The 12519-nt window shown below is 42.2% G+C and overlaps 1 protein-coding gene across 2 annotated transcripts in view; it reads right to left on the bottom strand.

Annotated features, from left to right (window-relative positions):
* Positions 1-4349: 4349 nt before the first annotated feature.
* Positions 4350-12519, bottom strand: part of ROR2 (receptor tyrosine kinase like orphan receptor 2) — a 119246-nt gene continuing 111076 nt past the window's right edge. For both annotated transcript variants that reach the window (XM_069961677.1, XM_069961678.1), the window contains 5 exons: positions 11467-11594; positions 9277-9591; positions 7873-8118; positions 7263-7468; positions 4350-6817 (listed from right to left, as the gene is read on the bottom strand). In XM_069961677.1, the coding sequence (XP_069817778.1) occupies positions 5399-6817; positions 7263-7468; positions 7873-8118; positions 9277-9591; positions 11467-11594 (2314 nt within the window). In that variant the 3' untranslated portion in view covers positions 4350-5398. The remainder of the gene's footprint in view (positions 6818-7262; positions 7469-7872; positions 8119-9276; positions 9592-11466; positions 11595-12519) is intronic.

Raw genomic sequence — 12519 nt, 5'->3', positions numbered from 1 at the left:
AGAAGAAAGCCATTACTGCGCGTATGCCACAAAGTATTCTGCCTCCAATTCGTCAAACAGCACAGAGACAAGACTGAAAACTTCTGGAACAAGGTCATTTGGATTGATGAGACCAAAATCAAACTTTTTGGGCTCAATAAAGCCTATGGTGAAAGGAACACCATTCCTACTGTAAAACATGGGAGTAGATCACTGATGTTTTGTGGATGTGTGAACTCTAAAGGCACAGGAAACTTGGTCAAAGTTGAAGCAAACATGAATGAAGCACGTTATCAGCAAATACTGAAGGCAAATTTGCACTCATCAGCTGTGCATGGGATGTACTTGGACGTTTCAACATGACAACGTTCTAAAACACAAGGCCAACTTGACCTGTCATTGGCTACAGCAGAACAAAGTGAAGGATCAGGAGTGGTCCCCTCATTCTCCTGACCTTGAGCCACTCTGGGGAAATCTCAAGGGCACAGTTCATGCAAGACAGCCCAGGAATTTACAGGAACTTGAGGCTTTTTGACAAGAATAATGGGTAGCTTTAACATCTGAAAAAATAAAGAGCCTCATCCACAACTACCATAAAAGACTTTAACCGCTTAAAAACGTCAGGCGTACATGTACGCCCCCGCCGCCTGGGACTTAGCGCATCAGGGCATACATGTACACCCTGCTGGGGGGCGCGCTCTGAAGCTAGCTCAGGAGCTCAGCTCGCTTCAGAACAGGTGAGAACCAGCTGCTATCAGCAGCTGGGCCCTCAACGTCAATGGCAGCCCGCCATTAACCCCCTAAATGCTGCGATCATGCCGCATCTTTTAAGTGTAAGTGACAGCCCCAACGCTGGCAATGTGGTGAAGTCATTGTGCGCATCCTCAGAAGGGCGCCTCCTGCAGCCTTTGGAGACGCAGGAAGAGTGTGTCCAAGCTAAGGGGGCAATCATGAACAACTACAGTAGGGGTGAGGTCGATAATCATCCCGTGGAATAGAGGGCAACGATCAGCTGACATCGTTCATGTCGGCTGATCGTTGCAGTCGTTTGTTTTTCAATATGTTTAAAAACAAGCGACTGATATAGCAGCGATCTGCTGCTGTCGCTCCGTGGAATAGGAGCAGTGGCAGCAGATGGCCACTATCCTTTATGGGCTGCGTGTAATAGCTAATAGCGCTCGTTTGCTCCTCATAGTTGCAACGTGGAATAGGGGCTTAAGACACTATTGGGGAGGGCTGGCTTCTACATAAGAGACTATTGGGGAGGGCTGGCTTCTACACAAGAGACTATTGGGGAGGGCTGGCTACTATACAAAACACTATTGGGAGGGCTGGCTACTTCATAAAAGACTTTTGTGGGCTAGCCACTATATAAGACACTATTGGGAGGACTGGCTACTATATAAGACACTATTGGGAGGACTGACTACTATATAAGACACTATTGGGAGGGCTGGCTACTATATAAGACACTATTGGGAGGGCTGGCTACTTCATAAAAGACTATTTTGTGGGCTAGCCACTATATAAGACACTATTGGGAGGACTGGCTATTATATAAGACACTATTGGGAGGACTGACTACTATATAATACACTATTGGGAGGGCTAGCTACTATGTAAGACACTATTGGGAGGACTGGCTACTATATAAGACACTATTGGGAGGACTGGCTACTATATAAGACACTATTGGGAGGACTGACTACTATATAATACACTATTGGGAGGGCTAGCTACTATGTAAGACACTATTGGGAGGACTGGCTACTATATAAGACACTATTGGAAGGACAGGCTACTATATAAGACACTATAGGGAGGGCTGGCTACTATATTGGGCACTTAGGGGGGCTGGCTACTATATAAGACACTATTGGGAGGGCTGGCTACTATATTGGGCACTTAGGAGGACTGGCTACTATATAAAACACTATTGGGGGCTGGTTACTATATGGGACACTATCGGGAGGGCTGGCTACTATGTAGGTCTCTAATAGTAGGACTGGCTAGTATGTGGGGCACTATTTGGGGTGGCTACTACATGGGGCACAATTATGGGATTACCTACTGCTTGAGGGATATAATGGGTAACTTTCATGTAGGGAAAATTACTTTAGGATAGGCAAGGCCAGGAACGCTGCACACTGCTCTAACAGTGCCAGAAATGCTGCATGCAATCTTCATTAAATATCATGGTTGGCCTGCGACTTTGTCCAATTTTTAAGATCACAGATTACACTGATCCCTGCTATGCTATGGCATAGCAGAGATCAGTGTATTAAATCTAATGTATTGATGTAAAAGTCCCCTAAGGGGACTTAAAAAGTTATACATATAGCATACCATAGCATGGGTAATCATCCGATCTATTAAAATAAAACTATTCCCGCACGGCGAACAGCGTAAACAAAAAGTGGTAAAAAAAGTAGGGATTGCTTTTTTTAATGACGCCCCATACGCAAAAAATGACGCCCCATACGCCCCCGTAGGTGAAAAAGTAAAAGCGCTATAAGAGTCACAATAGGGCCATTTTAAATATACCTATTTACCTAATAGTAAAACGTTAGCAAAGCTATGTAAATATGCTTATCACTGTATTCAGTTTGACCTATAGAATAAAGAAAAAATGCCAGTTTTACTGTAAAGTGTATTACGTAAACATGGACAACCCCCTCCCAAAAAAAATAAAAATTGCGGAATTGCATTTTTTAACCCAAATTCACCCCATAAATGATATATTGGGGGTTCCGCGCTGTGGAGATAGGTCCGGCGTCCATTGAGAATGGATGGAGCCGGACTCATCTCTGCAGCGTGCGCACGGCTCCATTCATTCTCTATGGACGCCGGACCTATCTCCACAGCGCGCACGCTGGCTTCTGACCAGGATATTTCCGTCCCGGGAGCGGCTCCGGGAGCAGGATGAGGTCAGTATAAGGGGATCTAGCTTGGGGTCGGGAGCCTGTCACCCCGGCACGGGGGGTGACAGGTCTCCTTTAACTATCGATGGTCTGTGTAGTTTGAGTAAATATATATACGTTCCTGCCGTGGAAGAATTTTAATGTGTGCGGCACTGCTTTAGTGTGAACAGCGCCACACACATTGAAGCGGAAGAAGTCACTGCAATTATAGACAGTAGCAATCATTCTTCTGTCAGCCATTAACCACTTAAACGCTGCGATCTATAGAAATCATGGCATTTCAGGGTGTCAGTGATGGGTGCCGTACCTGTCACTAGCCAACTGGAATCCCTGCAGTTTAGCCAATCACTGGTGCTGTGCTGTCCCGTCTCAGACAGTGATTGGCTAAACTGAGCGTGCTGTCAATGCAGAGATGGGTCTGGAAGTGTCCATGTGGTCAGCAGTGGATTTCAGAAACAATACAGAAGGATACCAGGGAACGCGGACAGGTAGGCTTTATTATTTTCTATTGTACAAGTTAATCCGTCTGCATCTCTTGTCACCCGTCCCCCCACCTTACCCTTTTACCTCAAATGATTCTCTAACCTATGTTTGTGGTGTCACTGTCTGAAAATTCCTTCCATTTTAAATTTGGTTATAGATTGTGTAGATCCATACACACACATTTTTGACACGACAGACAAGCTTGTACGAAATAATTGAGAGAAGTTTATGCTTTTTTTCACAGTTCAGTTATTTAGTAAAAAGACAGGCATGTGAGATGCCAGTCTTAGGGCCTATTACATGCCCCAATGACTTTTTGTAAGCGAGCGCTGATCTCCTAGATTGACGCTTGTTTACTTAGCCCATACACTGCCCGATAATCAGGCAGGATGGGCTACTCAGACATTGTTAGTAATGTCCGTGCAGCCCTTGTAAAAAAATTAACTCCTTCATACCCATCCAATCCTGCGGCCGAAGCTAGGAAGACGTCAGGTAGCATACACATTTTTTTTTTTTACACACCAGCCGTCTGCCACGCATTGTTATTACATGTATTGATGCACACCCGATGCCTGATGATTTTACGTCTGGACCTAAATAAACGATCAGCTGATCTTTTCATCAGCTGATCGTTGTCTCTATTACACGGAGCGATAGTCGAGCGATAGCCGATTATAACTCTCTCTAATAGGGCTCTTAGTAAATCTTCCTAATATGTAGGCAGCACAGAAGCAAATGAAACAGCCCTTCCTTTAGCAGCTTATTGCCTGTCTGTATCTGACTGAGAGTGTGACATGTATTACTTATTATTAAGAGAAGATATCAAAACATAACATATACAGAAAGCCTCTCTGTGAGAGCCTCATGTATCCCTTTATTCGCAGTGAATGCTATAAAAATAAATGTATTAAACATTTTATGCAAAAACTTTATTAAAAACGTTTCTGAATTTACAGAACTCAAATAACAGGACGCACTGGGGAACAAAAAGGGCCGTGCAGTTTGTGAGTTTAACAGAAACCAAGGTATGAAATGAATTGACCTGTTTACACATTTATAGGTAAAAACACGGATATTATACAATAAACTGACTCCTAGGATGACACTGTAAACAGTTAAATTATAAAGGACTTCTGATCAAAACACTTCCATTATTTAAAAAAAAGTATATAAAAAAGTGATAGAACATAAATTACATTTAAATGACTGTACATGATTTATTATGCAAAAAGCAAGAACCAAAACAGCACCCTAAACAATGCTGCCGCCTTCTACTTTCACACTTATGTTCCTTTTTGGCTTGAAAGGGAGCTAATTTCATTGTAGTTGGCTTCAAAGCGCCTACTTTTTTATAGGTGTTTTAGCAGTATCTGATATCTGTTTTCAAGTCTAGTTAAACGCCAAACTAAAACGGAAAAATAAAACTCAAATAGATCCTCAGTCTTGATAAATCTAGAAAAAAAATGTCAAGTTAGTGCAGTGTACACTGTTTCAATGTTTGGCTCCTTACTAACGTATAGAGAAGGTGAATTAATAAGTGGTGTAAATTAACCAAGAGAAATATAATTTCTGAAATGTACAGCTCTGGGATACACACAACCCATCTGTTAGATTTCACAACCCTGTAGGAAATTATCATTGGTGTGGCTCACATGTGCAAGAAAATCCTGGGAAAGGTCTCATCATTAAAAGAAAAGGCTTTTGTGGCAAGTCCATTATTGGTTCTCTCCTCTGTTCCCTAAAATTGGCATAGGCACTTTTCACTAAAGTTACAGTCACAGTCTGTATTACACATGTCTCTGGTACTCAGCCGTACGTTGCACAGCAACAGTACATTACAGTTCCTTTTATAATAGTGTTGCTTTCCAAAATCCTGTGTGTTCTTTTTGTCAACACTAAGATAACTAAACAAACCTTTATGTCTCTAGCTTGGAATATAGGCACCATGTGATTAATCTCAGTCTATTGTACTATTCAAGTCTTGAAGAAATGTTCCTTTACGTGAAAAGGAGTATTTAAGCTTCTGACTGAATATCTGTTTCATCTAATGGAGATGTATCATTATCACCTAGTAATTCCGTCTCGGGTACCGAGCCTTCTTCCTCCTCTTGAACAGGATTTTGCGACACGTCCTCTCCTGTTACATGTGCTTCGTCACTTCCATCTGCAAGAAGGGCAACTCTGTCGGCCATGGAATTATTTGATGGGGCAGTTGTTACATACCCTGTGCTGGTGGAGCCGCTCCCGCTATGATGAGATCCAGGTTTTGGGATGATCTGTGGAGGCATTTGCTGGGGAGCCATTTGCATTGGTATTTGAACTGGATAAAAATAAGCTGCCATCTGCTGATATCCATTGACAGGAATGTAGAGCTGTGGAGGTGGCACCATAGGCCTTATCTGTCCCTTCATTGGTAAAAACTGTGGCTGTGGAAATGGCCGTCCTTTGGGCTTCAGGTCAACATATCTAGTATTGCTGACATTACTAACCGGGCTTGTACTAAGTGAACTTGTCTGTGTGGTATTACTTGCACCAGATGTTTGTGCAGAACTGTTGTAGTTAGACATATTTTCCCATGTTCTTAGCCTGGTGTGAATGTCTTTAAATCTAGGTCTTCTTGCCGGAAACTCATTCCAGCACTCAAGCATGAGGGTATAAATCCAGGCTGGGCAGTCATCGGGGCACAGCAGCAGCTGACGATTCCTTATCATTTCAATCACATCTTGATTGGAATAGCCACAATACGGTTGTAGACCATAGCTGAAGATTTCCCACAGCACTACTCCATAGGACCAAATATCAGAATCAATGGTACACTTGCCATATGCCACCGCTTCTGGAGACATCCATCTTATAGGAAGAAGTGAATTCCCAGCTAATTTATAGTAATCTGCAGCATACACTTCTCGGAAGAGACCAAGATCAGAAATTTTTACTGACAGTTTATCAAACACTAAGATATTTCTGGCAGCCAGATCTTTGTGCACAACATGATGACTTGAGAGATATTCCATCCCTGCAGCTATCTGAGTTACAATGTGGAGAAAATCTGCTGGTTCTAAAGTGGATTTCACAGTCTTGTCGTCATCTGTGCTGCCTACATCAGAGTGTGGCGATCTCATGACAAGGAACTCATGCAAGTCACTGAGTGGGGAATAGCTAAAGATCATGCTCATGGGTTGCTCTTTGGTTACAGTACCAAGAAGGCAAACAACATTTGGGTGTTGTAGCCTTGACCTCATCATAGCTTCATGTTTAAACTCCTCTCGAAGAGCCACTTCAACCTTGTCTTTTAATGTCTTTATAGCCACAGTCTGTGTCTGTTCTCCAGGAGCGGTTCCAAAGAGATGTCCCTTGTATACTTTTCCAAAACGATCCTCTCCCAATTCTTCCATAAACCGTACAGTGGACAGGTTTATCTCTTTTACTTTAACCTAAGGAACAACAACAAATATTTCTTAGGAATCTGAAGTAATATGCTTACACATAGGACCTATGATAATTATATTAATCAATGATGTACAGTCACGGATGTGACGTTCGTAAAAACAATGGATCCCATAGACTTTTATTGGTAATCAGTACCGCAATCACAATCCGCACTAGGACATGTCCTTTTTTTTACGGAGTGGATTACGGATCAGAATTAAAATGGACTGTGTGAATAGCCCAATAGAAATCAATATGCACTAAGTTGAACTGTGATTACAGATCCGCAATTACGGACAATTTTACTGAATGTGTGAATAAGGCCTTAGGCTTTAGATAATTCTGCAGGAAAGGAATGAGCTGTATTCCTGTACTGGATAGTAAAATGGAATGTTTCATTTACTCCTCTTCAGCCCATATGAGAATGTAAAACAAAACATGCAAGCCTACCTGTTGCTTGTGCTGGTTCATAAGGGGCATCTCCATATCTTGGCTAGGTGATGCCATCAGCTGACGTCTCTGGGGGGTAGCAGCTGATGCTTTCTGTTTGTTTCTACACATGCAAACTAAGAAGAAGAGGCAAGCAATGACCAATGGAATCGCTATGCTGGGGACCAAGATATAAAGGATTTCCATCTTAGTGTTTTCTCTGGTACCTACAGACAAAAAAATAATAAAGACCATAATTTAATATGCATTTCTGGTTCATCTTTTTATTGACATAACACTGAATTTTAAGTACTAGAAACATAGATGGCTGTCGGCAGAAAAAGACCTGTTCACTATTTTTTTTGTCTTTACAGAAAAAGACTCTGTGGACTCTATGAATATATAACTGATCAAAACAGAGCTTAATACTATGTGGAATTATTTTTCTGAACAATACATGGTTGCTCCCATTTACACTCTTCTTGTGTACATACGGAAAATGTACACTTCAAATGTAGTGTGAGTGTAGCCAAAAGAAATCATGTCAGCAGGCAGGCCTAAAAAAAAGAAGTAACTATCCTAGCCAAATGTACATTGTTTAGACAGGGACATGTTATGGTGAGATACATACGGCAAGCAGGCACATCACACAGCTCAACGCGCACGTTCTTGTTGAGGGTGAAGCACCAGGGACCTTCCATCTGGCCACCAGGATTGCGGCAGTATGCATGCCCTCCGCCAATTTCTGGATATTCAGCAGGTGACAGCTGGTGGGTGTGTGGAAACTGGTTACTCCATGGCTGGCACTGGTGTCCGGACTTGGTGACACTGACTGACCCACGATAATCAGTCCCAGTACCATTGTAACATTGCTGATCTGTAGAAGGAACACAAAGAATGTACATGTAAAAGATAAACACAATACACTAGTTTGTTGTACTTTGGATCTTTGTTATTGAGACAGTATACAGGCAATAAGAACCCCACTCTGCTGTGGGGTGTATAGGATTAAAAATAGTTACTAGTTGTTTGGCAAACCAAATGTTTTCTACTCATTTTTTATTTCACATTGGGCTTTTTCATAGACATGTGGCTGGAAATCTTTTTTTTCAGTAACATAACACAACTATCATTGTGTCTACCCAACACAGCTAACAGGATGGGAAGCAGTTGGCTCCTGAGGGAGCTGAGCTGCAGTTACGCGTCGCCACCACTACAAAGTGAATGGAGCCAACTGCTTCCGCCCCCGTTCAATGTGTGGTGCGTGCGCTGAACAGCTAATCAGCATGGGTGTCGTGCGTTGGAACCCTGCTAATCTGAATAATGGGCTATCCTATGGATATTTTTTTTTCTTTTTTGACTGGAAAACCCCCTTTACATTTATTTGGTTTCATAATATGTATAGATAGTGATTTATTTTACAGTTTTCTACTGTATTTATGTGAATAATCTGCCTGGCCTGGTCTGCCTTATGTAACAAGACATTTTGTATACTTACACTTAATGTCAACTACATCCTTCTGCTCTGTATAAAGAATGGCAAAACTACAAAACAATCCCTGTATGGGACCCCTGGTAGGCATTGGGTGATACTTTGAACTAGCAAGTTTTATTCTGTCATTTGTATCTAGTTTTAGCCCTGGATTCTGTACTAACCCACACATCTGGTGTGAATGTCACGGCATTTACACGCACTAAACATGAGGGCTAACCACAGAACAAAAATAGACAATCTTATACATCAGCCGAGCTGTCTTTGAAGGCTGTTTACAAACAAGATGCAGACATGTGTCTCTTGCTGTATTATCTCATACTAATCAGGGAAAATATTCCTAGGTGGGCCTCACTCACAGGCCCAAAGCCTGCCGGGAGAGGAGGGCACATTCACGGACACCTATGACCTTTCTCCAAGACACAACACCAACAAAAAAGGCAGATGGAAACCAGGCTGCAGAACTCTACTAGTCTTAAGATGGGTTACTTCCTAATCAAAGAAAGATGTCTGACAGCCACACACGCTGAGTTGCAAACTTACATCTGTTCATTCTCTCCATTGGGATTCCAATCCTCATGCAGTTTGCAGCCTCGGGGCTCTCAGGCAGAGGAAGCTCCTCGCAGTTTGGGAGGTGAAGCTGCATCAGTATGGCAGGATTTGAACGGGCAATGTTATATTCCTCATGGCACAGGTCATTTTCCAGTACTTCACACTCATCTCTACACAGCTCTCTAGGTTTCGGAGTGCGGGAGCGGTCATCGCACAATGGAAACACAAAATGACAAAAGGATGGGATTGCAAACAGGGAACACTGGTCCGAGAGGTGGGTTGATGTTCCAATCATAGTGAATGCAGCTAAAAAGGAACATAAAAATAATTCATATCAACTTGAAGAAGAACAAAAAAAATAGCACTAATAACATTCATTTCAGCGCACATCCAAAGTCCTATGGTACATGTTGGTATATGGATTCTTATATTAGGAGTAGAATCTCAGGTTTTGTTAACTGTCGTACAGAGATCTATGTGAAGTAACAATAGCATTTTAAAAAGCAATTACTGGTGTCCACTTGTGCTGAGCTGTGAACAGTTACTATGGGCAAATGGTACCTTAGCTTTACATGGATCTTAGTTTGTATACAAAGCACACGTGTCAGAATAAGTGATATTTCAACAAAATGACCACGCACTATAATGCTCATGAGCACCCTCCACACTCCCGAACTCCACCAGTCCGGTCAAGCAATCCAATATATACAATAAATGTGAAGGAATGATTCGACCGTTGCGAGACATTTTTCTGAAAATCGACATAATATCTGTGATTTACGATGGCAAATAGTGGAGCAGGTTGAGCTGTGTGCAGACAGAGAGGAGAACCGCAAGAGGTTACTCCGTTGTGAGACGTAATGGATTTCCAAATTAGAAACACTGAGTCCTAATGGACTCAACGAAGTGTGCAGTTTTAGTGCATTTTTGTAAGCATCAAGCACGTATAGTTATTACCTTCTGTTTCACCCAATTATCATGCGTATTATAATGAATTTGTAGCATTGTGTTAAATTGTATGTCATACTGCTGATGAGTTATATTTACAGGGTTAAATGCTGATTCGTTATAATCCCGCCCTGTCTCTTACGTCCTCGCGCATGAGGAAGGAGGAGTCTGTATCCTCCGAAACGTCCGTGAGGAGGACGTACTTGGGCATCTGGATGTGAGAGTCACATCAGCTGTGAGCATGTAACTTTTTGGTATGCTGCATCTATCTACATAAGAAAATAAAAAAAGATTTCTGAAGTCATATCGACTCTGTGAGTATAGTGCTCCACACAGTTGGAGTATATTGGGTTTCATTACCCGAAGATTGCGGCTACGTGGTGAGCGAATCACTTTCCTTCACATTTATTGTATATATTAGAATAAGTGATATTTAAATTATTCTGAGTGTATGCCGGAAAAAGCCCTAGCAAAACATGGCTAATCTTCATCCAAACATGCAGTTTAAGGCCATGTTCACAAAACATATATTTTCGTAAAAGTATGTCTGTTGTTGCCGATTGCAATAACAGCCATGATTAATACGAAAATATATGTTACCTGGCCTCTATGGAATCCCGGCCAGAGTGTATACACATAGTATACGCTCCAGCTGGGATCTCTTGCGACGCCGTAGAAAACTGACAAGCTCCAGCTGCTCGCTCCATAGTGTGCATTGGGGAGTTCTGATGCGGGCGCCCACGGATGCGCCCGCATCAGAACTCTGTGGCTCTAAAGATTATCCGGCCGGTGTGTGTGAACATAGCCTAAAGTGTTAAAATACACTGTAAAATCCAGGGCTGCCCCTGAGTTTCTGCAGTGTATTTTGTGGCCTATTTTGTTCTGTGTGGACAAACCTAAGGCTGGGTTCAAACAAGCATAATACAGCATCAATCTACAGCTGCTGGCACATGCAACCTAATGTACTGTAATGGACTGCAACATATTTTCATGGTTAAAATGTGAAAGTGAAAGTGAAAAACTGTCACCCGAGACTGAAAATCCACTTTTTATATATTCTTAACATAAGAGGGCGCCAAACTTTGTGTTAAAATATTTGTTGTGAAAAAGATAGTAAGGACACAAAACTGTCTTTATAGACTTCCACACAAATAAATGTATATTTATGTTGTTACAGAAAAGGAAATTTATGTATTAAAAAAATAGATATGCCTAGGGTTCAGTGACACCTACCAGTGATTCGGTTTTCAATCTCCCCCTGCATCTGGAGGGAATCCACATAAATGCTTCTGTTTCCAATGAACCTGGCACAAGCAAAGCCCCTATAGGGCTGACAAAATCCATCTTCCTGGTAGTCATATCTGGAGGGGGAGAGTAAACATATCACAGTTTAGATGTCAGACCGCTATAACAACTCCCAGGAAATATGAATGCATTCACACAACCATACAATGAAGCCTACTAACTACACAATAAAGGAAGACCATTTGAATATATATATATATATATATTGTATATATATATATATATATATATGTTATTTGATATTGCTGTTCGCACATTCACTAATTGTGAATTTCCTGACACAAGTGACATGTAAACTACCCATAAACACTACAGAAGCCCACGAACATTAGCAGTAGTTTGCCTACAATATAAAGAATAAGGGGCATGCGGGCCAGCAATCAGTCAACGACCACTAGTAGGTTGATTCAATCTATTAATGTGCGCTGTGTCCAGTGAAGTATACAGCAATTATCTGCTGAAGAATTACCTAAAGCCCCTATTTCATGAAGCGACTATGAGGAGCAAACGAGAGCTATTAGCGCCCGTTTGCTCTTCGTTCCCCGCTCGCTGCCGCCGCTCTTATACGCGGCAGCAGCGAGCAGGTGAGTGCGGGGGGGGGCTGCCCGGGTGCTCGCTTGATTGTCCGGGCAGCCCATAGAGATAGTGGCGGTCTTCTGCCATCACTCCTATTCCACGGAGCGACGGCAGCAGATCGCTGCTATCACAGTCGTTTGGTTTTCAACATGCTTGAAAGACAGACGACGCAACGATCAGCCGACATGAACGATGTCGGCTGATCGTTGCCTTCTATTCCACGGGAATATTGGATGAATATGGCCGATATTCGTTCTGTGGAATAGGGCCTGCGTTTACCCGAAGCGATAATTCGCCCAATCAATCGTCTAACGATTTTGAAGCAACGATTTAGTTTTTATAGCGATCAGGGTTTAAACAAATAAATTGTTGTGGCTGGGATTCCATTAAAAGAACATGTGGCGT

This window comes from Dendropsophus ebraccatus, chromosome 3 (assembly GCF_027789765.1).
Source record: "Dendropsophus ebraccatus isolate aDenEbr1 chromosome 3, aDenEbr1.pat, whole genome shotgun sequence".
NCBI classification, from domain to species: Eukaryota; Metazoa; Chordata; class Amphibia; order Anura; family Hylidae; genus Dendropsophus; species Dendropsophus ebraccatus.
Note: the sequence above shows the minus strand (reverse complement) of the source record. Positions and strands in the feature narration are given on the sequence as shown.